Raw genomic sequence first — 26,801 nt, forward strand, 5'->3', positions numbered from 1 at the left:
TACTAGTGACAAGCTCAACAACCCCCAGCAGGCTGGGAATTCAGCAGGGTATTAATTAAGTCATGTCACCCCTGCAGCAAAGCACCTAGAAGGCAGGGCTGAGGGGCAATATGGAAAACGGCTCAGCGTGGGTGACGGCCTCCTTCCCACTGCGTTCTTAGGAGATGAAAAATAATGCACTATAGAAATAGGCAAGAAACATCATAGAAGCTGCTAGAGCTGAAAGCCACTCAGGAGACCAAAGATCCAGATCCACCCAAAGGATTAAGTGTGATCACAATCGGTCCAAGGGAGGGGTGGAGAACAGAGCCCCCCCCCCAGGCCCAAAGGTTCACACCCTCACCAGGCAGCCAATGCCAAGAGCTCTCACCCCTTCACCAACACAGGACCCGCAGTGCCTACTTTGGTCCCACCAGCCTCCATGCCTACACTGTCAGCTTTGGCCAAAGATTGCTGGCTGGATAAGCTACCACCCTCCCTTTAATTCCTACCATACACTCATTTATCAGGGCCTAGAACCACGTCGAGAACAGGAACTAGGTTCAGTGGGAAAGTACTGAGTCTGCAGGTGGTTTTATATTAACTACATGCCTTGTATACTTACAGGTTGTTGCATAACCCACCACAGCCCCTCTTTTACCCCCTATGACATTCATTGGCACAGCCCAGCACTCCTCCCCGTTTGTTCATACAGCAGGAAAAACGTTCCAGTGACCCCCAATCCCATGAAAAGGTGGTGTTGTGAGGTGCCCCCCCCCCCGGAGAACCGATGGCATAGCCCATTCTGATCATCTCTCCAGCATTACTTGTCGTCAGAGGAGCACCGAGTACCTTTAGAAGCAAAGAACAAGTTTGGGACGCCAAGGGATACTTCAATGTACGCAGGTTTTGCTTGGAAACTCACTGATGGATCTGAGGTTTGCCAACTCCAAGGGAGGCATTAAATTCTGCCTCAAGCTGAGCTCTCTCCTTTCTTCCAAGTTAAAAACAAGACAAATAAGTCAACAGTGGAGTGATCAGAAGTTTTATTAAAGCTACACATTTTTAGATAAACATTTCAATCAATGCACATTACTGGCCTAATTAACTGGAATGTATGTTGAAATAAACTGCACTGGTTCATGCTCTGGAATCTAATCTGTGTCACATGGGAGGAGAGTCAACATTTTCATTTAAGTTTATACTTTAACATGAGTCAGATGACAGCAGCAGCATTAGATGGAATGTAGAGACTGAACTGCAAAGAGCCAAATAGTGTTTCTGTCCTGTCAGTGCAATAAATATCAGTAAGTGCATAAAATAGAATTTAAGTGTCACAGTTAGCTCAGAAGTGTTATGGGTCAAAACCTTAGTATAACCACACTACGGCAGACAGACAATCTACTGTCCGCTTTGTAACTATTATGAGCCTGTAGCTATAACTTGGATGCATGCTGAACTGGTTACACTACGCCTTATACAACTGCATAAGAGAACAGACCCCTCAAGGCTGTAAGGTTCACTTCTGAACACTAGGAACTAAAACTATTACACCGAGTATTACAGGGGATGATTTGTTAGGACCAGTTCAAACAAGGCTAGAGTACCCTGAAAAGCCCCAGTTTATTGGGTTCTCCAGCTACAGCTCCCATTGTCCAGCACGTGACATTCTCCCACCCACATGCCCCAAACGGCTGTGCCATGCTAGTGGGGGTGGAGGTGCGAGTCCTGAACTAGGAATTGTTTTGTGGAAGCAGTCAGGGAAGGAGGGGGGGGAATGGAAGGCACAACAGAATGGGGACACTTGTGATGTGCCTCCCTAAGGGGTATGATAAAGGGATGCACAGCCAGCAGCCCAACTTTCCACCACAGAGCAGCTTGCGCATCACTTCCCGCTGTACAAGGAGGAAGCTTCCACTGAGCATCTCCCCCAGTGGAGTGGGGCCCTATGAATCTACAGCCTCCCAGCATGGCCAGCCACCCATCCAGGACAGCACATGTTGCTATGAGGAAAGACGGACTGAGGCCACAGATGAACCAGGTGTATTCCGTGTGAACAGGAGAGCTGAGTCTTTGCCCAAGGCATGGAAATCAGGGTGTGGGGAATAAAGAAAAAAACAGAACCACAGTTTATTTGCATTACTAACTATCTACTGCTGCTTGCTTTTAGTTATGCAGGAATTGCTCTGCCTAAGGAACTGACAAGTTCACCTCTCCCTTTGTGCCTGACAACTGGAGCTAAAACATGTTTCTTACGGATCTCTGTCCTCTCATCCCCAAGAAAGTGCTTGTGTCTCTTTATGCTTAAAGAAGAACGGAAGACATTTTTTGTTTAAATAAATTCCTACATATTCTAGGCCCATATGATTCAGAGAAGGGGAAATCTCAGAAAAAAATTAAAAAACTTTCTCTAAAGTACAATCCCATCTGCTGAAGTCACTTAAGGTACCAATACTCCTACCAAAGGTATATGGGAAGGGGGAAAAGGAATACTCCAGAGATGTGCATGTATGGAGTGGGAATGATACTCAGAAAGAAGGACATGGGGGGCGGGGGGCGAATGGAAAAGTGTTACAACATCCCCATCACATTAAATATTTGTGTCTTACTTTTTTAAAAACATCCTTTTTATTTCAAAATGTGTTTGTCTTGCAAGTACCCTTATGCTTTTGCAGTACACCTCAAATTAAAAGTTAACTGATTTCAATAAAACATCAATATTCCCCATGATCTCCAGCACTTTCCTGATTATAACCATTGAGAGAAAATGATGAACTAAATATATATATTCTATAAAGGAAACACCCTGGAACTGAAGCAAGACAACTGCAATATTTAAAGATGGTCACAGCCACCATTTTGTGGGTAAATCACAGTCCATTTGTGATCCAAAATGTTACGCTGTTTTTAAATGTAGAAGTACCACCATTTGTCCCAAAACATGTTTTCTAGGAATGTCTGTTCTTTTAATTATTATGCTGCATTGGTAGGTCTTTGTTGTGCTCAAGTTTTGAATGGGCTGGTATTGGTGCATGGGTTGGTTTGTTTTTCTGTCCATGTTAAAACAGAAGCCAGCTAACTTCATTTCTTTCTTCTCCTACTGTCTTAGACACTGATGTGGGAGTTTGGATTTCCAAGGGTATGCATCAGGACAAACGAAGGAATTCCTGGCTTAGCCAGTGCCAAGCGCTAAAGAATGGCACACTTACCGAAAGAAAAAACAAAAAGAACCACCTTAATGCTACCAAGCAGCCCGTCTTCAGTGATGATGTGCATGTTCAGATTTTCCCAGGAATTCCCTAGAAAAGAAAACAAGAAACCGACAGTGACAAATCCACTATGCCACTTTCCAAAACCAGGTCACACTCCTCTCAGGTCTGAGGCACAGCCCGTTAAAACCAAGGTGTTTGACTATGCTCCCGGCGAAGGTGTGATTGTAGCACAGGTAGGCATACTTGTGGGAGCTTCAGCCTAGCTAGCATAGGCATCAGCCCAGGCTGGCTACCTGAGCATGGATCCAGGCCCCTGGAGGGCTTGCACGCTGGTTGCTAGCCCACGCCACCACATCCTCGCTGCTACTGGTGCACGTGGTAGCTGGATTAAAGCCGGCATCGTGAGCTTGCACCATACTGCAGTCACACGTTCGCTCTGCAGCGCGGACACTCCCAAAGGGCGTCTCTGCACTGACTTCAAAGGGAGCAGGCCTCCCGCGCACAGAGCTCTCCTGTTAAAGCAAACAGGAACCCCCCCGGTCTATCAAGAAGAGAATCTGCCCTCCTTTGTATGATCTGACCTGCTGATAAAATATCATGAACAGTCCTACAGAGTAAAGCTCGCTCTTTGGCTCCGGAAGCCTGGTTTCCCAATGTGATAGTCACCGCTGACTATGAATGCCCCAACAGTTAAGAGAGAGTTGGGCACAGAGCAACAGAGACGACATCTTAAATGCCCTATACAGGAACTTTTGCATTTCCACTGAACAAATGGTTCCCTACCTGTCCATAACTGTTGTTCTTCTAGATGTACTGCACGTCGATTGCGCTGTAGGTGTCTGTGCCCTCTACTGCAGAGGCGTCAGCAGTTCCCCCGAGAGCACCCACTGGGGCAGCAGGAGCGTTCGCTGTTGCCTTGCTTGCCACATACAGGCATAAAGGGCCTAACCATTCTGACTCCCCTAATTCCTTTCTATGGGCAAGACTGCGACAGAGAAGGGAAGGAGAGTGGGTTGTAGAATGGACATGCGCAACACATCTCAAAGAGCAACAGTTATGGACAGGTTAGTAACCCTTTTTAATTCCTGGGGTAATTGCATATATCCATTCCACTGTAGGTGACCCACAAGCAGTCTCCCTGGAGATGGGCTCGGAGTCTATCTGAACAGGGGCTGGAGGACCACTCATCCAAGCTCAGGATCGTCTCTAGATTGTTGAGAGAAGGTGCAGTGGGGGGTAAACATGTGACCGGATGATCAGGTTGCTGCTTTGCAAATGTCTAATATGGCTTGTGAGCCAGAAATGCCACAGAAGTTGCTTGGGATCCAGCTGAATGACCCAGTGCTCTATCCAGTGGATTCCATTAGCCAGCTGGCAACAGGTGAATAAAACCGGATATCACGTCAAAATTCTTTGTGTGGAAACACGCCTGCCCTTCACTCTGTCTGCAAATGCAATGAACGATTGAAATGAAGACCTGAAATATTTAGTCCATTCCAGATAAAATGCTGAAGCTCTTCTGATTTCTGCAGTGTGTAGTCTCTCCTCACCTTTACTACCGTGAGGATTTGGGGAAAAGATCTGTAGGAAAATTGCTTGGCTGACATAAAAAGTGGAGACCACTTGCATAAGAAAACTTGGATGGGGAAGATCAAGGTAGATTTTATCTATGTAAAAAAACATTATCTGGAGGTTCTGACACTAGTTCCCTCAACTCCCCCACTCTCCTGACTGATACAGTGGCTACTAGAAATGCAACTTTCATTAAAGAGTTATTGCCATTGGGTTGGAAGTGGTAGTCCACAGCGGGGTGAAATGCTGGTATAACCACTAGGGGTACCCTGACTGAGGGAAACAGCCCGCCATACAGAAGATATTCTTGCTTCTATTCAGCATGTACTGTACTAGGAGAGACCCCTTTCAGTCTTGACTAGGTGGAAAACCTCTTCCACTTGGCAAGGCAAGTTGTCCCAGTTGATGGTTTTCTACAGTTCAGTTGCACCTCCTGCACACTCTAGAACAAGACTCTCCTGCCGATGCTAACCAGGAAGCTTCCAGGCTGTCAGGTGAAGGGCCTGAAGATTAGGATGGAGGAGGCAGCCATGAGTCTGAAATGAGGTCTGTGTACATCAGGAGTGAGAATCGCACACTGACTGTGAAAACCAGTGCTGACAGGGCCACACTGGGGCAATCAGTATAAGCCCCTTGCAGGTACTGAAACTGAAACGAAAGCAGGCAGCTGACATACTCCTGATGACGGGACTGCCTAGGTTGGACACATAGGAGCCCACTTCAGAGTCTGGTGAAGCAGAAGCCTCTTCTTGTGAGCACTGTGGTGCTGTACCTGTAAGGGACTTGGAAGAAAGGGGAGCTGTCATCTGTGGCTTCCCCCTAGAGAGCACCTCATTAATTGGTACCCTGTTGGCCAAATCCAATGGAACTGCCTGGTGCAGAGGGGAAGGCGCTGATGATGGCATTTTGGATGCCAGTGCTGGGCGACTCCAAGAGGTTTAACAACTCTCTTGCAGCCTCAAACACCTCAGGAGTAGATGGTACCGGGGCATAAGGAGATCCCGACAAAGGTGCTTCAGGAGTTGGTCTCGACTAGCCTGCACTGGGCTCTGGAGTCAATGAACTCCCCTGTTTAGAGGTGTGCTCTGTAGAGTGCTTCCTCTCTGACACCCTCCTGAGTCTTTAGAACAGCTGAACCTCTTCATCTCTTTCGACAATCTGGTACCGAGTCTGATTTCCAATGCCTCTTCTTGAGTACCGGCAACACCGATCTGCCTCTCGGTAATGGTACCGCCAAAGGTACATACTGCTGCTCGGTACCCGGACCAAGGCAGATCGCTCAGATGGAGGAGGTAGCACCGATTCCAGTGGCAGATATTTTAATGTGGCTGTCCTGTCTTCTTTAGAACAAGGTTTAAAACCCTTACAAGTCACACATTTGTCGCTCACAAGCCCCCCCCCCCCCCCCAAGAACTTAAGGCAGCTGGGGTGAGGGTCACTACTGGGCATTGCTTCACCATGAGAGCAGCAAGGCTTGAAAGCCGGAGAGTGTGGCATATCTCCAGTGCCAGGTCCAGAACCTAGACCTGGTACCAGAGCCACACAAAACACCACAACTATTTTAACTAGTCAATCAGCTAACTCACTAATACACTACACTAACTAGACAGGTACTAGATAGAGGATTTGACTGAAGACTTGCAGAAGCAAGGACAGGGAGCTCCAACACCTATCACAGAGGGTAGGAAGGAACTGAGGAGGGCAGGTGGCTCGGCCCTTTATACCTGTACGTGGCGAGCAAGGCAGCGGGGGTGCTCCTGCTGCCCCGATGGACACTGCTAAGGGAAAAACTCTCTGACAACCGTGCACTGGGGGGCACAAACACCTACAGAGGAATGCACACGCGCAGTCACTCGAAGGAGAACGACAGCCATCGCAAGCTTGTCCATAGCGCTTTACGTTGCATATATGCAGCCTAAACGCAAGACAATGATTTACCCGTGATACGTGGTCTGCGGCTGTGGTGCCAGCTGGCAGCACAAACAGCCCTGCCAGAGCGCCCACAGCCACAGTATGGTGGGCTGCCCCCAGAGGTGACCTGCGGGGTGGGCGAGGACTACCAGCCCTTCCCATAGAGTTCCTGTGCAGGGGAGGCAGAGTTTAGACCTTAGTCACATCCACGAATAGACGCAAGCAAAAACTTTTGACTTTGATATCTAAATGCAGGCATCCAAAGGAGTGGTCCGATTTTCCAAGGTATGGGGTACCTGCAGCTCCATTAAAGTCAACAGGAGTGGGGGGTGACCAAAACCTCAAAGTCAGGCCATTGTGCAGGGGACTCTCTATGGATTTAGGTGCCTATCTTTAGACATCCAGCTTTGAAAAATCTGCCTTGGGCCTTGTCTACACTAAAGGGAAAAGTCGATCTAAGCTACCCAATTTGAGTTACGTGAATAGTGTTAAATCGACATAGCTTAGATCTACTTACTGCGCGATCCACACTACGTCGACGGGAGACGCTCTCCTGTCAACTCCCCTTACTCTTCTTGATCCGGTGGAGTACAGGAGAGTGACGGGAGAGCGATCGGCGGTTGATTTACCAGTGAAGTGAAGACTAGACTCGCTAAATCGACCACCAATGCATCGAGTGCCGCAGCATGGATCCTCCAGTAAGTGTAGACAAGCCCTTGGAGACCCTACAGGAAGAGTGTGGGACAGAGGTGGCTGGTGGGCTGAGTGCAGGAGTAGAAATCATGAACTCCTGACTTCTAAACCAGGTTCACACTCTGGCAGCAAGTCATGTCACTGCTCTGACTCCAGTTCCCTAATTCATAATGAGGGCAATACAAATTCTCCCTCTCCTCACATAGAATCACATACAATACACAGTTATAAATGATTAAGGTGACCAGATAGCAACTGTGAAAAAACAGGATGGGGGTGGTGGGGTAATAGGCGCTTATATAAGAAAAAGCCCCCAAAACCAGGACTGTCCCTATAAAAACGGGACATCTGGTCACCCTATAAATGATACACATACAGATTTGCAAGTTGATTTTTGGAGCCTATATTTCAGGAACATAGCCAAACTTATGAGGAATATTTACATATTCCTTTGAAGATGAAAATTAGTAAATGCCAAGTGTTGTTATAAAGGTTTCTAGCATTCAGTGTGTTCTGATTCATTTATGGTCACACAGAAATTTGAGGGGGCAAAACTAAACATGGATCCCAGCAACTATCTACAGTAGACTGTCTATAGCTAGAACAGATTCCAAATTGCAAGTCAGCTCAGAGCAGCCTTGATCTAACAAGCTTTATCCATCTGTTCCCTACAAACTGTGACACTTCCGTAACAATGCGGATTTAATACATTTAACATGACCCTGCTTATTACCGCAGTATTCGAGGTAGCTCTGGACTCCTGTATATGTACTTATGCCTGTAGCCGAGGTCTCTGTGGAATGGAACAAACTGTACTTTGTAGTCACGGAAACTCCGAGATGGTGCAGCAATGTTATAAAGCTGTAGAAAGGATTTAAAAAAAAAAAAGTGAGGTACAAATCACAGCTTTTCAAAATAGTGCTGCAATGCTAGCTGGCTAACAGTACACTTGCTGTATTGATACAATGGGCTTTATTTTATTAAAATACATAGTAATTTGGTGTAAACCCTCACACACACACACGGATGGGAGGGGAGGGGGGATTTTGGTGGAAGAAAAAGGTAAATACAGCATCCACTAGGAAGTGGCGGGTGAGAGAAAAAAATCCGTAGCATTAGATAAAAGGGAAGGTCCCAGAATAGATGCCCAAAGGGATATGTATCTACCATATATTTTGCAATGCAGAGAATCTGCAGAGTTATGAGCTGACCAGGCAACCGCACACTTCACTGGAAACCGGAAGTATGCAATCAGGAAGCAGCAGAGACAGAAAAACCCCCCAAACAAATACAGTACTGTGTTAAACAAACTACCAAAACAATAAATTAAAAAAAAGATTTGACAAGGTAAGGAAACTCTTTCTGTGCTTGTTTCATTTCAATTAAGTGGTTAAAAGCAGCATTTTTCTTCTGCATAGTACAGATCTGAACCTTCTCTAAGTCAATGTTCAGTTGTAAACTTTTGAAAGAACAACCAGAACATTTTGTTCAGAGCTACGAATGTTCCCGACGCATTCGTAATTCTGCAGTTCTACTGTATCTCTGTGGCTCTCACTTTGCGTCTCCACTCTCAGAGCTCCCCTTTTACCTAATCATCTCTCCCCCCACCCTCTAATGGACAATGCAGTAACTCTCCCAACAAAAATTCTGCTTACAAAGGACAGTTAGTAGATTCAGTTGGACAAAACTGAGCTTTTGTAGGAGAGCTATTACATAACTAACTTTGCTGAAATCAGCCTAAAGTCCTGAATGAGATGAGTTGGCAGATTGCAGTTCGGGCCCCACTAATAATGCATATGAATTACAAACACCATAACTATGCACACACAAACAAATCCCAAACCACACTGGGCAATGGGATTAATTATAACCAGAGATCAAGTTCCTGTGCTTTCAACTAACTAATTGAGCAGTAGGTTGGTAAAGACCTGTTGCAATTAAGTTTCTATTTAGGTAAAATCTGCCTGGCATAGTTTAGTTAAAACAACTATTTAAAATTAATTTAATAGTGTTTGAACCCTTGGATCCAGGAACCGAACGGGTATTCTGTCAATCTGTGCTCATTCTCTCTCATTCCCATGCTTGGGTTAGTATAACCGTAACACTTTTCCCCTAACTTCTCCCACAAAATTTTTTTTGGCAGGCTGAATTCTTCACACTCCTTTCCCTTGGCAAGTACCAGATACTTGGAGAGTTTGTTTCAACGTACAGATAAGGTTTGCCACCCAAAATCTGATCCCTTCAGCACCACTCACTTTATGCACCTCTGTAATTATTAAAGCTGCTAGTTCTTAACATCATATTGCTACCTTTTTCTGAACAGAATGGAATAATTTGTTTGGGTGGTTGTTTAAGACACACTATTCCCTCCTATCAAATGGGTAACTTGAAGCAGATCTGTTATGATAGCAGAAGAAAGGCACCTTCTTTCCAAGATGAAATGGTACAACAGGATCATCTTCAGCATGAAGAATAAGCAGCGAACAGGAAATGTATTTTACACTGCAAAAAGGATTACAATTGTCACCAGGAATAAAAATAATCAAGTAAACTTTAGGATTAATCACTCTGCACATTCTGGTTACATTTTTGAAAAAGACATGCTTTCTGAATACTTTTCAGAGTAGCAGCCGTGTTAGTCTGTATTCGCAAAAAGAAAAGGAGTACTTGTGGCACCTTAGAGACTAACAAATTTATTTGAGCATAAGCTTTCGTTAGCTACAGCTCACTTCTTCATCATGCATCGGATGAAGCGAGCTGTAGCTCACGAAAGCTTATGCTCAAATAAATTTGTTAGTCTCTTAGGTGCCACAAGTACTCCTTTTCTTTTTTCTGAATACTTGTTATTTCTGAGTAAGATTTTGCCTGTCTATAGACAAGCAGTTCTTTACCGTAGATGGTTTTAGAAGTGAGAAATTATAGAGAAGCCAACAATTTCCATCTCTCCTTGCCCTCTGAAAAACAATTTTATCACCATTAAGCTAAGCTACAGTCACAATCAAAACTACTAGCTTCATCAAATTCAACACTTGTCCCTTCAAATGCAAATAGAGCCAGTTATCTTTGGCTTATTGTCCCTCTTCTCGAACAAACACCACTAATAAATAAGAGTCCCATTCATATTCTGCAAAGTTGGCAAAAGAATATGCAGCGCAGTGGATTGCTACAGAGTTTATTTTTTAAACAATAAAGAGTGAGCCCATCGTGTGTAACGAAACAACAAACTATTCCACTACACACTAATCAGAAAGTGCTTATTAGGGGACATTAGGGAGTTTTATGACCAACAAGTTTTGTAATTATATTTGGTGGTATTTCCAGGGAAGTTATAGTTACAAACAATTCCTACATAAAATTAACCACATTTCAGATTTTGTTAAAAACACCAATTAATATGATCTAAGGAAAAAATGATTAACAAGACCACTGGAGAATCTATTTGCTGGGGACCTCATCACCCCACGGTAAGGTCAACAAGATGGTAGATTTTTTTTTTTTTACTATTATAAAAGGAAATTACTGTGCATTTTGAAAAAGTGCTTTTATTACAAAGAAAGGGGAAGAACAGTCTAGTGCAGTGGTTCTCAAACTTTAGCGACCCGAGGACCCCCATTTTGATTTAAATTTTTTCACAGACCCTCAAATCCCCTGCTCAGCCCCAGGCCCCACCCCCAACTCCACCCCTTCCTTCAAGGCCACACCCCACCGTTTCCTGCCCCCCCTCTTCCCTGCCTCTTTCTGCCCCCTCCTCCAAGTTTACCCCATCCCCACTCCTCCCCCTCTCTCCCAGCGCCTCCAGCACAGTGCTGGACTGCTGTTCCCCAGCACGCAGGAGGCACTAGGAAGGAGGGGGAGGAGTTGATCAGTGGGGCCAGTGGCCCTGGACATGATTCTGTCCCCTCCCCCGAGCGCACCCCATCCCCACTCGTCCCCTTCTCCCTCAGCACCTCCTGCATGCCACTGAACAGCTGTTCCCTGGCGTGCAGGAGGCACTGGGAGGGAGAGAAAGGAGTTGAGGGAGGGGGAGGAGCCGATTAGCAGGGCCAACTGATCCTCTTGAATACCCTAGGGGTCCACGCACCCCAGTTTGAGAAACACTGGTCTAGCGTCTGGTCTACTAGTCTACTGGCGAAGACAGAGGGCCTGGATTCTATTCATGCTATGCCACGGATTTCTTGTGTGACCTTGGGCAAGTCACTTAACCTCTCTGTAGAGCTGCATGATCCTTCTCTACTGAGGTGTTGAGAGATTTAATTCATTAAGGTTTGTAAAGTGCTTAGATTCTTTGATGGCAGACCTATAATAGTGAAAAGTATTATTAGAGAAAGCCTGGATCATGTCAGTTTATAACAGCCAAATCTCCAACTATCTAACTCTCTGAATAGGATAGTTCTATTCAACGTATTAAATAGAGATGTTTGTAAGAAACCAACAACAACAAAAAAATCGTATTTATAGACACCCATATAGTCTCTCACTTTTATGCAGTCTCTTTAGCTAGCTAGTCAGATAGGCTATTTCCTGTGCAAGGGAAAAAAATGTTGGTTTAAACAGCACCTACACTATGATGAACTACATTAAAAAATGAAAAAGCAACCAAGAAAAAATGATACTGAGTTGTGTGTTGGAGTTTCCCGAGACAGAGCCAGACACACCCACACTTTTATACACTTATGTCACACCCAAGGCCAGTTAGGGCTGTTGAAACCTCCTTACGCAAGTTCCAAATGCTTCAGCAAAAAAGAAGAGAGACTGCAATTTGGCATATATTCCCATGGTGTTGGCTTTATTCTAGTCAGTCTCATCTATGAGTATATCGTTCAAAGGGCTCACAGGTCAGATCACAGATGAGAGTCATTACTTACTTCTCATCATTTGCAAATTTAATTCCACTCATTGTGATGGTGTCAAGGAAGAACCAGTCAAATCCAGGGAAGTATCTATATATCTGAAGAAAAAAAATTTTAAGTATATGAATAGACATATTCCACTGAACAGCGAGAGAGACCATTCCAGCCTGGAATAAGAGAGCATTATACACTACCAGATATCACGTTGGTTACTCGGGTATATGCATCCAAACTCACAGGTACTGCTGCAGAGACACTTCACTGTTTGTTGTTGTTTTGGCTACTAGTGCACAGTCATGGATGATTTTAAGGGCCAAGTTCTCCAAGCTAACATCAGCATTGCTGCTGCTTGAGTCTTTTTGGGTATCAATCTGCTGCTGTTTTACCCAGAATGTCACAAGAGCTCCCACAGGCCTGGCCACATTGACATGGCCTGCAGGTTTGCTTATTTGTGTGTTGGTTACCTCTGTTGGGTGTCAGAGCAACTTCACCATCCACCCTGGGAAAACAGAAGTCTGGCTGCTAGGAAGAGATGTGACCATAAGGAGGTTCACCCAGCTGTCAGGTACCTGGCTTGCACAGGAGAGTCACTGGCAAGTAGTCAGGGTATGAGTTGTGGCAAAGCTTTCAACCCTGCTGTTTCCATGGAAACCCACATAGCTGCAAGGTAGGTGAAGTGTTTCCAGTTACATCACAGGACCAATCCGGCCCAGGGAGTGCACTTGTAGTAGCCACACATGGCCTTGTGACCATGAGGACTGGTAATTATTTTAGTCCAACCTTCAAACAGCTGTACACCTAAATGTACATGCACTTTTGTGCACTCCTGATTTAGGAGTATAACACCGCTTATGTGCGGATGCCAGCTGGATTTGCATCTGCATGTGTGTGTACACAGCTCCATGCCTCAGGCAGAAGCGCACTCATTTGAAAGTCTGGGCCATTTTAACTTCTTGGCCCAGCTTCTCCACCACATTCAGCCAGCTCAAAACTGGACTGGTTGGCTATGAAATGGAATGTTGATTATTAAATAGCACAGTTTTAAAAGCCCCAAACAGCGCGTACCCTGGCTGTATTTGATGCTCCTTTGAGCCTCCTCTGAGTGGCATCTGCACTCACATGCTACTCACTGTAAGTGTGTCAGTCATGCCTTATGTCAGCAGGGGACCATGCCTTTGCACTGGTGAACCCTGTGGTGGGAAACACAGTCCCCACTGACATAGCCAACTTGGTCTGTATTTCTCACCCCTGGATTTATTACTTTTCATTCCCAATTTTCCTTTTCTTGCATCAGACTCCAAACATGGTTGTTAATTTCATTTGTAAGGTGCATTTCTATGAAGGCATTTTGTGTCCTACATGTCTTAGTCTTAATAACAAACACTGGCAATCACCGGGGGTGGGGGTGGGGGGGAGAAGGGCTTACAGAACTAACTCAGGTATGTGCTAGTAATGCCCAAGAGTAATTTTTAAATATGTTAAGTTTTTGTGACTAAAATTATGAGGTAATAAAAACTGAAGTCTGTACTTGCCACTGAAAACGGATGGCTTTTTGCTTCTTCACGTATATTAGTAAACGGTGATTCCAGTATTAGGGCATCTGGAGGAGTTTCTGAAATAGGAGCACACAGCACAGCCTGTTAAAGCACTAAACACCGGTGAATTAAGACAAAGCAGAGCAAATATATCAGAAGTGGAGCTACAGTGGGGCAATCTTTATATGCTAGAGATGCTACAAGACAGGGTACATTTGCAAAGTGAGACAATATTTTCTCCTCTCAGATATAGTGACATGAGTTACCCATTTCTTAATGTCTGAAAAGGTACATAAAACAATTACATGTGCCTCAGATCCTCCCTTGAACCACTGAGTTATGGCTGGGAACATGTGCAGCACAAATATGCGTACCGAGGTCACGGTCAAGCTCATGAAGTCATTTTAAAGAGCTGTGATGAATATTGGAAAGCTTTACAGTTGCATTTTTGGAGTGGGGAAGAAGGGGTGTCTAAGTTAATTCAACCCTTATGAAAGCTGCCAAACCAAAAACTAAAATACTCCATCTAGCCATACGACATTGAAAGTTCTGAATAAAATAAAATAATTTTTGGTAATACAACCACCGAAGGAGAGAGACAAAGTTCACACTGACGGATGCCATGGTTTGCATTGGGAAAGGCTTACATAATACTAAAAGATAAAAGTTTTGGGGAATTATGTTCCAAGTAAGAGTATACTATACAAAAGCATAAGATAAAATTACTTTTGCAGTGAAGTCAGACCAAGGTAAGTGAGCAGATAACCAAGCAGCAGTTAGGGCCATAAGTGGAATTTGTGCCACACAGCAAGTGCCCCTTTCTCATTAGCCTTACCTCTTTCACAAAGACGTCGCACTAAATTTGTTGCAACTCTAAAAGGAAAAAAAAATAAATTTAGTGTTAAATCAAGTGTTTTCGTTACTCACTGTTAAAGACCAGCAGCAACTCAAAGCGATAGCATGACATACTGTCACTTGGAAGATCCATCTCTGAGACGGATCTCAAGACAGCTGCACTTCAAGCCAGTGTCAGGGCTGGAAGTGTAGGCAACAGGGCAAGACAGTGAGTGGCTCAACTGACTGATGTTTTGCAATTCTTAACACTCAGATACTGGAAAGACTTTCAGAGGGCTTAAAGAACACCTCAAAATACTTCCTCCTCTTCCCTACTGCTCTGTTTTATATGACTGGAGATTAAAGGAGCTGCTATTCAGCCAGATTCCATTTCCTTGGACATAGAGATAGCTGGGAGATGAGTCACAGTCAATGAGAGATGCAGGAGTTTTCTTCAGTTCAGACAGAATCTGCCCTCCCTAGTTCCTCATGCTTAAGGCTTCGAGTCTTTCAAGGAGGTCACGGATTCCGTGACTTTCCAAGACTTCCTCAGCTGCTGGCGTCGCTGACCTCAGGACTGCCTGAGCAGCTGGGGCAGCCCTAGAGTTAGGGGTATTTTTAGTAAACCTCACTGCAGGTCCCTGGCCGTGACTTTTTGGTTATTGCCCGTGATTTTTACTAAAAATACCTGTGACTAAATCGTAGCCTTACTCATGCTCCACGCACTCTCCTAACATGACCAGCATTCCTGCATTGAAACCTTCCAGCAGACCGCCATTCCCCCTCTTTTCACACATTGCTTCCCAAAGGCTCCGCTTCCACAGGCTCTCCGGTCCTCTTACTGCTCACAAATTCTCCTCTGCTGGCCCCCACTACCGCTGAGCTCCCGACACACACACACACACGCACGCTCTGGAATAGGTTTCAGAGTAGCAGCCGTGTTAGTCTGTATTCGCAAAAAAGAAAGGAATACTTGTGCATCTTATGCTTGAGCTTATGCTCAAATAAATTGGTTAGTCTCGAAGGTGCCACAAGTACTCCTTTTCTTTTTGCGAATACAGACTAACACGGCTGCTACTCTGAAACCTGTCATTATGCAAGGCACAGCATTTAGCCGTATGGAGTGGAAATCTATCAACTTCATGAAAAAACTCGTACAGATGCAGACATAAGATACATCCGATGAAGTGAGCTATAGCTCACAAAAGCTTATGCTCAGATAAATTTGTTAGTCTCTAAGGTGCCACAAGTACTCCTTTTCTTTTCACTCTGGAATAGGTAACTGTGCTCTGGGATGCACAGCTCAAGAGCTTGCAAATTTCAGCTCATCAGGCAAGCTGAGACCTTGGGCCTTGTCTTCACTGCTATAAAAGCACTGGGCCTGCCTAGTTTACCTCTTAGTCTTCATTGTGTTTTTGTCATGGGACAGCTCATGCATATTAGTTACCGAAAGGTAAACCACACACCTTTTTCAGCTGTGCAGACAAGGCCCTAAAGGAGGACTGCGGGTTGAGTGGAGGGAGAGAAAGTGGAAGCTTACAAATTTCAGATAAACACTTACCATTTAATATTCACACTTCACTGTTACCCATATGATTTGTGCAACAGCAGGCATTCCAGCAATACAGAACCGGTGTCAATTTGAGCGTCCCAATCATTTATAGAAATACAGCTGTTTATTAATTAAAGGCAGCACATTTTCAAAGACAGGAGAGAGATAGGCAGAAAAATCTGAAGTGACAACTGCATTCTACTGTACGGGCAGGGTTCTGGCAGGGTGTTTTGAAAAAAATTCCCTGCCCCTCCCCTTTTAAGACCAGACACTTATTCTCTCTTGTAAATATAAAATATCCCAGTACTTCCATTGCAGGCTTTGCCTATCATAAACTACACACTATGATAGAATCACAGAATATCAGGGCTGGAAGGGACCTCAGGAGGTCATCTAGTCCAACCCCCAGCTCAAAGCAGGACAGTCTAATGTCTACAATGGTGACAGATCTGAACACATATCCTCATAGTGTTCCCATTTCCGTGGGGTAATTCCTCCTTTCAATTCTGGAAAGAGCTTTGCAATGTCGTTAACAAAAGTCAGCTCTCTCCAGAAAGTCACTCAGTTCTGAAGTGCCACAAAGTTAAATTTGCAGGCAGCTTAATACAGTGTTTCCCAAATGGTGGGTCCTGACCCACAAGTGGGACACAGGAAGGTTCTAGATGGGTTGCCATGTCCAGGGCCAGATTAACCCATCACTGGGCCCTGGCCTAGGTGCACACCTGCTTCTCCCAGCCCAGCTCTCAGGGGAGAGTGTGTGAGAATGAGCCTGCCCCATGCTCACCCCTTAGAAGTGTCTCCTGCCCTGTGCAACTGGACCCAGGTCCCTGGTAAGGGCATCATGGTCTGGTGCACAGGGTCGCAGCACCCCTCAGGTTTGGCCAGGCCTCCCCATGACAGAGGAGCAGTCGCACCAAACCTCAGTGGCACTGTGACCTTAAGTATTGGGTCACAACTCCACTCATTCACATTTGGCCTGGCTGCTCTTCTGTCTTTATGGAGAGGTGGCTAGGCCAAACATGGGTGTTGCTGCAACCCCATGCGCTGGGTCACAACGCCCGGAGACGGGCCCAGCCTGTGGGACAGGAGCCGTGCTGAGGGGTGAGTGCAGGCCAGGCTCACTCTCCAACTCGCCCTCCCCTTCCTCCCCTGAGGGTCTCCCCTGCCCACAGGCCAGTGTTAGTGTCCCGGCGCCAGGGTGGAGGATGCATATATGCAATGGTGGTTGCAAAAGACAACAAAAAGCAGTTGGTTTGGTTGCCTTATTAAGTCAGTGATTCCAAAACTTTTTACTATGAACCAATAGCCAGACCGTGTCTGAAACGACTTCACAATCCGCATCCTGCCAATTAAGGCAATGCATTCAGTTTTGTTGCTGTGTCGAGCTATTAAAGAATTTTTCATACTTCATTTCTACAAGTGAAATCACCATTTTAACAGCTTAATTGCCCCAGTGCTGATCTGTAAATCATGCACATGTGCAGTAAGATAGTTTGAGAAATATATTTTCCAGCTACACAAAATTTTACCCTTTCAAGAGTGTACAGGATGGAATCCAGTGGGTATGGCTTTAAAAAAACACACACAACACACTGGTATGAAGGGGTGCAACTCCACTGCTATCCATGGAACTGGGCCTGCTTACACCAGTGACGATTCTTCCCCACGATCTGCCCATTATTTCTCTAATTACATGATGCAATGCTGATCTTACTGCCTTCTAATTTCCAATCCAGCCCTCTGGAATTTTAGGATACAAGTTCTATTCACTATCCCATTTCCTAAATTAAAAAGAGCAAAGAATGAATCTGAATTTAATCACTGCAAAATAATTTAGACACAAATCAGAATGGATTATAGCCACTATCCATAAATGATACTACATTTGTCAAAGATCAACATAGATCTACTTTGATTATTCTAGAGAGCTGCCATCTGAATTGGAGGCTTACCCTGTGCCTAAGGAGTGCCCCCATATATAGACAGGATTGTCTCCACTTCTTGCTTTTATCCAGTCAAAAACATGGAGTGCATCATAGGTCATTCCTCTCTCTGACGGAGTGCCCACAGAATCTCCCCACCCTGAAACACAAACATTTTAAGTCACACCTAAGCCATCCAGCAAAATAAGGTATTTCTTATGCCTTCATCAAAAAGCTGCATGCCCACAACTGTGAAGGCATTTGAAACGTGAGAATATTCTTGCTTGCTGTATTGTACCTGCACGCCAAATTAAAGCTGGAAGGAAAAAAAAAAAAAAAAGACTGGCACAGCACAGTGTCTCAGCGTGTCTTGCTTAAAGCCTCAGTCAAGCTTCTACTGTTAGAACTTGGCTACTGTCAGCTGCCAGGCAGATTGTAGGTTTGGCAGACAATGAAAGCAAGAGCTGGTGCTCCTGTTGGAAGTGAATGTTCCAGTATCCTGCATTTCTGGTTCCACTATAGGCCAGTTCTTGCATGCAGAGCGGCCACTTTCAGGTCTTAAATGCCTCTCCTCAGATTCAGATTCCAAGGCCAGAAGGGACCACTGTGGTCATCTAGTCTGACCTCCTGACCAGAGAGGATCATCAAAATAATTCCTAGAGCTACACTTTTAGAAAAACATCCAAACTTGATTTTAAAATGGTCAGTGATGGAGAATCTACCGTGACCCCTCGTAAGCTGTTCCAATGATTAATTTACTCTCATGGTTAAAATTGTATGCCTCATTTCCACTCAATTTGTCTAGCTTCAACTTCCAGCCATTGAATCATGTTAGACCTTTCTCCGCTAGATTGAAGAGACCATTATTCAATATTTCTTCCCCATTTAGATACTTATAGACTGATCAAGTCACCCCTTAACCTTTTCTTTGTTAAGCTACATAAATTGAGCTCCTTGAGTCCATTACTAAAAAGCATGATTTCTAATCCTTTAATCATTCTCATGGCTCTTCTATGAACTCTCTCCAATTCTTCAACATCCTTCTCAAATTGTGGGCACCAGAACTGGACAAAGTATTGCAGCAGCAGTCACACCAGTGCCAAATACAGAGGTAAAACACACCAGCAAGAGTAAGGAACAAATTTTCAAAACATTTGGATGCTTGATCTCTAAAGAGAGGGGGTACAAGCTGTGCAGTAGATTCTGCTGAGACCTTGTCCAACAGAGTCGCTGCTGAGCTACAAGAGGTTGTTACTCAACAGGCGTTTGATATTGGTTCACAGATCAGAACACCAGTATAATCTGTGGACGACTGTAAGTAGCATATTTATATATATGGCTTGGGTCAAATCCTTCAACAAGCTAATGCAGGATTATACACCAGCCCAGTCTAAGATGTTCACTTGGTCCTTTAGTGAGTTAAAATTAAAAGATAACAAGGAATTTTATGAGCTTTTGGAAACAATTTATATTTACGACTTTTCTCCTTGAACAGCAGGTGTGAAATGCTCTGAAAGGGCAGCAACACGTTACTAGATCAAGCCTGGAGAAAAGATAGCATTTAGCCTGTGTGATTTAGGAAAAGAGTACTGAGCTAAAACAGCCTATACCCTGTACCACTTGTTAGCAGTGGAAATTGTATGGACTTCCCTGCATTACTAACGGTAGATGTAATGTACATTTTGCTGAGCAGAGTTCCAGACATCCAGTTGTTGCACGGCCAGTGGGTGGCATTCCCAATTAACTGCTTTCAAAACTTGTCTGCTGGAAGCACGCCAAAAGTTGGGGAGGGTAGTAAAGAAACCTATAGATAGCTCAGACTGTCTTAAAAAATACAGAGAATATATTGCTGCAGCAGTGGCCATTCACTCCATGAGTTTCAGGATGGTTCAGTGATTATGGCTCTAGCCTAGAGCTGGGCAGACTTGGGTCCAATTACCTGCTCTGCACAGACTTCCTGGGTGACTATAGGCAAATCACATAGCCTCTCTCTGACTCAGTTTCACACCTATAAACTGGGGATAATAGCACTGCTGTACCTCAGAGAGATGTTGGGACTGTGAGGCGTTCAGATACTATCGTGATGCGGGTCATATAATTACATGCTTTGAGAAGGGGAAAAGGTAGTAAGATCTCATGGTTTATGTGCTACACAGGAAAAGACAAATCAGAGAAACACTGAAGAAGGTAACACATTCTACTGAGATTTTAAGAACTCAATGAAAATTCAAGAAATGTCTAACTAACTGGTAACAGCTTCTGAAACTGTAAAAAACAGCAGTTAGCTGTAAGATCAGAATTAGCAGTGTCCAGATAAGACAGACAGAGCCAAACACAGCTTCCTAATAAACAAACACACACACACTCACCTCGATAATCAAATGTGACTACATGGTAACCAAGGGAACTTAGAACCTAAACAGAAAAAGAAAGTATTTAACACACAGCCACAAACAGAGTAACGGCTGTACTGTCACTTAAACGTCACACCCAGCAACAGAGAGCTGTGTTCCACGGCACGTGTTCTAATTTATGGCAACGATCCAATATCTAGAAGAAGGGAATACGCAATGATCCAGGCAAGGGCTTGCACACATCCAATTATTTCAGATTGTAATTTTGTTTCTACTTATTTCCCCAGCCTCAGACAGAGAGGAAGAATGGTCCTGTGGTCAGAGTGGGGGCCTGGAACTCATGACACTTGGGTTCAATTCCTTGATCTGCCTTAAACTTCAATGTGCCCATCGGCAAGTCACTTAGCCTCTGTGCCTCAGTTCCCCATCTATGCAATGGGGACAATACGGGTGCTGTGAGGATAAACACATTAAAGACAGCTAGGTGCTTGGCTGCTATGGTAATGGGAGTCATAGGAGTACCTAAAATAGACAGACCATTCCACAGAGGTATTTGTTCTACATGCGCTCCCAGAAGAGTCTGAACATTTCATTGTTACCCTCATCTGGTTTTGATCAGTACTCCACACTCTTCCAGATGTGATGGCTTGAAGCAGAACCCTTAAGGTCGCTTTTTGTATAGCGCCAGTAATAAACTACAAGACGAACCACTCAAGAGCCTTACAGTCTTTCTAAATGTTCCCTTGAAGCATGAATTTTTTCTTTGAGACTGTAAATACTCACTCGGCTTTATAGTTTTGCACAAGTGACAGTGTCTTAAGGAAGCACTATTTTCATCTGTATGAACACCAGCTTTAAGTTTGCGAAAACAACAGACAACACCTTGCCTCGTATGTATCAGTGCAATCTGAAAAATCAAGCAAAAATCCAAAAGGAGACAGATATCATTCCAGCTGCAGCCTCTTCTGGAACTATTTTACCATTAGGGATTTCAAAATTCTGCTGCTGTCTACCCCACACCCCAACCTTTAGATTTTTCAGTGAAACAGTACAAAGGCTACCTTATTTGTATAATTCAAATGTACAAGCTGTTCCTACCCAGCTGATACATGGAATGTATTTTGTGGATGCTTGTGAATGTTTAATGACATTAACATGTACGATAGATCGAAAGTGGCTGTTTCAGATTTTGAATGTTTTTAACAAGCACAAACGTCTCATCTAAAACAAATTGTTCAGAAAACTGGTCTGTTATCATGAAGATTTACATTTATGTCTTAGCACTGATGACCCTTGTAAATTCTGTTGCAAACAAGCAAAAAATTGCCACATTAACAAAGGAATTTGTTTTTAAAATGCCTTAGCAAAAGTGATGTTAAAGTTCCAGATTTTAATCACTTTGTACCAACTTACAACATTTTAAAGGACCTACAGTGGCTAAAGTCTATTTTGGCATTTTTAGGTCTTGTCTACACCAGACAATTGGAGCAATCAGGGCAACTCCTTTGTGTGAATACTTTGAAACTAAGAGTGGCCTGTTCTAGTCATCAGGCACATGGCTATTAGCTTTACAAGACTGATTTACTCTGACACATTCAGTGTGGTGCACTGGGGGATAGCGGGTAAGGAAAGGCTGGCTCTATATATTTTTCAAGAACTATAAACAGAACCTTTTTGCTGTCATGCCCCTGGATGGTACACAGGACAATGTCTTCCCTACAACTGTTTGTGCTTGTGTCCAATAAATACGTAGTTCCAAGACACAATGCTCTCATTGTTTCAATTACTGCTGTGAACAGGACAGGCCTGTGATATGCAGAACAAAGAAGCCTGGATCAGCTCTCCAACACCACAACAAAGGTCACCAAAAGAACAGGGTGACAGTAATTACGTATAAGGCTACGATTTCGTCACAGAGGTTGCGGGAGTCACTGATTCCATGATTTCCAGAGACCTCAGTGCCATTAGGGCACCACAGCAGCCCAGCCGACGTGGGACCTCTGCAACTGACCAGCCAGTGCGGGCCCCCAAACTCCCCAGTCACCACAGGCAGCGGGGGGACCCCGGCAGCTCCCCAGACCTGCAGGGTGGCAGGGAATCCCCCCCCACCCCCCAGCTCCCACCCCAGAGCTCCTCAGCCACCCCTGGCAGCAGAGGAACTCCAGCAGCTGCTGCTGCTGGCAGGAGCCCCTCCCAACCCCCATGAGCGGCAGGGCGCCCCCAGCTGCCACTGGCAGCAGGGGGACCCTTGACTATAGGGATGACAGTCTCTGAAGCTGGATGCGTGTGAGGGAACTGAGTTCCCTTTTATAGTCCTAAACAGTGTAATCCATAATCATATATGTGCCTATACAGTGCTTTTCATCAGCTAACCCTGAAGTGCTTTAGAAATTATTATGCCAAGACACCAGGGTGCGTTTAGGGGAGGGGCAGAAACTCAACTTCAACAGAGCACTGTCAGTGGACATCGCAGGTATGTCTCCACTCCCACATCACCAACTTTCCTATTGGTCTTAGCAGGTACGTGTCTAAGGATTTGCGTTTTCTTCTTCCCTGGCACCACCACCCAACTACCGGCACTGAGAAGGGCTGCTCCACTCCATTTCTCTCTCCTTCCTCTAGCTTACTCATTGTTGTTTCTCAATTTTTCTAGTGATCTTCTTCACACCCCACCAAAATAATCACCCCCGAACATCTGATGCTCATCTAGTTTCCATGCAGCAGAGTGATGTTATCTTGATCTCATTGCTGCAACCTGCAAGACATACCAAGTTGCTCAGAAATTTGTAATCTGGGCAAGGGAAGTTAGGGAAAACTACCTGAACTGCTCCATCTTTTCTAAGCAGCTCTGGTATTTTCCAGACTCTGGGCAACTCCACTGATGCTCAGAACCTACAGGCAGCCTCAAAGAAAGGGGCCAGAACCTAGCCAATTTGAGTTTGCTGCTACATGCACTTACAGAGGTTTCTTTTTTACATACCATTGGCAAATGGACCAAGTATAATTTTTGAGTCCAGCTGTTACAACATATTTTAGATAAGCTGACTGAGGCAGGCAGGTTAAGTGACTTGTCTAAGGTCATGCCACAAGGCAGCAGCAGAGCCAGGACTAGAACCCAAGTGTCTGCACACTCAGTCCTCTGCTATATCCACTAGACTATGCACAGGCTCCATTTATTTCAGCAGTTGTAGTGTGTTTTTTAACTTTCTTGCTCATGTATACAATAACTACAAAGCTAATTTGTCCATTTGGGCAAATGGAAAATGTCTTACAGAATGCAGTGGTTCCCAGGAAACTAAAAATCGAGATGATATTTTCATTACGTTCTCTTTAAACACTAGGTGCCATGTTGCCGAAACTCAGTTGCTCTTTGTTTTGGAGGAAAAGAAACAGTCATCTGCCTCTTTTGAGTTGCCAAATTGCGCTGGATAAGTGACCTGACTTAAGAAGGCTTTGCTAAAGGGAATTTCACAGGATAAGCAGCATGGCAATCAGATCGTTTTACAGGCACCAGCACTCTGACACCAATATAAAGGGAAAGATATAATCTATAAAACCAGGAGAGAATACTCACAGGCTTGTAGAACTAATTCGTTTTCTATAAAAGTACAATAAGACCAGGATATTTTGTGATGACACGTTTAGTGCTTTTATTTGCTCAATCTGTGTAATGCAACAGTTTGGAGGACGCATGGAGTCACTTACCTTGTAAAGTTCCACACGGTGATCCCCTCCTCTGTGAAAGGAAATTTAGGGAAAGAGGAGGAAAAGACATTAGTATTTAAGATTCCAAAGGCACTTATCTTCAGAGTTGTACTTTTTCCTCCAGGTCTCTAATTAAATATGGACAAATGCTGGTATTCTACAAATATACATTTTAAATACCTTACCTAACTATTGCATTCCCTGTAGTGTAGACACTCTCTAAAGTGGATGTTGGCTTCAAAAGAACATGGGTGTTAATGAACTCTGAAATGTGCCAATACTCTTTGGAATAGGGCAGTGGTTCTCAAACCTTTGTACTGGTGACCCCCTTCAAATAGCAAGCCTCTGAGTGCGACCTCCCCCTTATAAATTAAAAACACTTTTTAATATATTTAACACCATTATAAATGCTGGATGCAATACAGGGTTTGGGGTGAAGGCTGACAGCTTGCGACGCCCCATGTAATAACCTCGCAATCCCCATGGGGTCCCGACCCCCAGTTTGAGAACCCCTGGAACAGGGTGACCATATAGCAAGTGTGAAAAATCAGGACAAGGGGGTGGGAGGTAATAGGAGCCTAAAAAAGAAAAAGCCCCAAATATCAGGACTGTCCCTATAAAATCAGGACATCTGGTCACCGTACTTTGGAATATACAGATTGGTAAGGAAAAGGGGACAGACACAGAGATAGGATGGTAAGCTTGCCCATACATGCTGATGTCTGCGGAAACCACTGATGTAAGGTCCTACCATACTAATGGTTTTTAGGACCCCAGAACAAAACCCTGAGAATTTACACACACACACAAAAAAGGTATCTACAGTTACTCTGGATTTATAAAATGCTCCTATCCTATGCTCTAAACACATATCCAGTATAAACACAATAACAAAACTTACACAAACTCATCAACTGCTCTCTCTGCCTTTGTTTTCCTTTCCTCAACATGAAATTATAAAATGAACTGACGGCAGCATCTGGCATTCGTGTTTCGGCTGCGCATGAGCAAACTGGCATAGCCAACTTCTCACCGCTATTTTCATTCCGCAGCTTACGTGGCCAGACATTTGACAATGCTGGAAATAAGTGCTCCCTTCCCTCCCACACTTGACCCAGTAAGTTCAAAAGCCTCTTCCCACTCCGCGAAGCATATGGAACACTCATCCTGTCTCTCTCATACCCAGACCTCTGGGTGAAGGAGTGTGATAGACAATGCATTGGAAAGGCAACTGATGACAACTCATTCCAGCAGTAAATCCAACGTAGTCAGTTCTCCCTTCCCCACACTTATTAAATCCAAAGTATTTCCATTTTTAAAAACAGGTGTTATTTTTTAACCCACAGAAACAAACTGCTCTGGCATTATCTGGCCCGATTTTGGAATCCAATGTAAACAAGAATACATACAATTAAAGAAATGCTATCCCTCTTTATAACTGATACTTGTTCCTTACCTAGTTCCTGCATTTCCGTGCAAGTAAAGGATTACAGGATGGTTGGATCCCAAAGTGTCCTCATACCATGGCTGGCCTTTGCTTTGAGCATCCTTCCATAAGGCTGCAGGAACGGTGTGCCTAGGTACGAAGACAGAAAATTAATATGGCTTGGTTACTCAACTTTTCACACTCTGGATCAGAGATTTATTTACCTCAGTAGGACTCAAGTGCAGCCAGACACATGTAATGCACAAATTATTTTGGATATCAACTAAGCCTTTGAAATAGCAAACACTACATGCTGCATATCTGTACTTTTCAATCCATTTGTACTATATTATAGCTCAGTGGTTACAATACAAGTAGGCAGAGTCAGGCCAGCTGCTATGATTTTCCCATCTAGCTCGGGAAAGCTCAAGATTCAGCTTCTAAAAGTAGTCTTCACCAAAGCTCTCCTTTAAGACAAAAGGTTAGGAAAATGTATCCATGTCTTGCCCCAAAATTTCCTTTTTTGGAATAATGAGGTTGACAGATCCATGATATTGGGTCCTCTGCTCTATGCAAGCTTAGAGGCAGACCAAACTTGTCAGTGGTTGGGGAGGCATAGCTCCACCTCTGAGCCAGTTGAGGCATTTCCATGGCCTCGGGAAAAAAACTAAGCACTCCCTGGGTATGTCATCACTTCAAAGGAAAGCCCACAGCACCAAGTCTCTCAGTCCATGACCTGGTTTGGGTACAAGGCTAAAAATAGCAATGTCTGACATTCCAACTTGGTCTACCTGCAAGGATGCACAGCTCAGACTATGCAATGTCATGGATCTGTGGACCTCATTACAAATAAAGAATTTTATGTTATAGGCTATTATTGCACCATTCAGAAGAGGATACTCCTTCCAATCAGTTCAAGTTTGAAAGACCCCTATCCTGTCACTGTATCAGTGTGATGACACACAAACTACAATACAAACTCAAACGGACTCCCAGGATTCATTAATTTGACTTCAGTGGGTGGATCACTAAAAACTAGCCCCATCTCACCCATCCCCCATGAGCTGCCTAACCTTTCTTTAGCTGGTTGCTACTCTGATATACATCTCAACTCTGTAGTGAGTGTCAGAGGGGTGAGCCGTGTTAGTCTGTATCCACAAAAACAACGAGGAGTCAGGTGGCACCTTAAAGACTAACAGATTTATTTGGGCATAAGCTTTCACAGGTAAAAAACCCACTTCTTTTCCATGCATCTG

The 26,801-nt window shown here is 44.3% G+C and overlaps 1 protein-coding gene across 1 annotated transcript in view; it reads right to left on the bottom strand.

Moving 5' to 3' along the window:
- Positions 1-1,008: 1,008 nt before the first annotated feature.
- Positions 1,009-26,801, bottom strand: part of ABHD12 (abhydrolase domain containing 12, lysophospholipase) — a 51,495-nt gene continuing 25,702 nt past the window's right edge. Inside the window, exons 4-13 of the mRNA XM_073339952.1 lie at positions 25,576-25,695; positions 24,120-24,150; positions 20,430-20,475; positions 18,091-18,220; positions 14,588-14,625; positions 13,750-13,829; positions 12,233-12,315; positions 9,791-9,869; positions 8,101-8,228; positions 1,009-3,278 (exon numbers count right to left, since the gene is read on the bottom strand). Of these exons, the coding sequence (XP_073196053.1) occupies positions 3,239-3,278; positions 8,101-8,228; positions 9,791-9,869; positions 12,233-12,315; positions 13,750-13,829; positions 14,588-14,625; positions 18,091-18,220; positions 20,430-20,475; positions 24,120-24,150; positions 25,576-25,695 (775 nt within the window). The 3' untranslated portion in view covers positions 1,009-3,238. The remainder of the gene's footprint in view (positions 3,279-8,100; positions 8,229-9,790; positions 9,870-12,232; positions 12,316-13,749; positions 13,830-14,587; positions 14,626-18,090; positions 18,221-20,429; positions 20,476-24,119; positions 24,151-25,575; positions 25,696-26,801) is intronic.

Source organism: Lepidochelys kempii, chromosome 3 (genome assembly GCF_965140265.1).
Source record: "Lepidochelys kempii isolate rLepKem1 chromosome 3, rLepKem1.hap2, whole genome shotgun sequence".
Classification (NCBI taxonomy): domain Eukaryota; kingdom Metazoa; phylum Chordata; order Testudines; family Cheloniidae; genus Lepidochelys; species Lepidochelys kempii.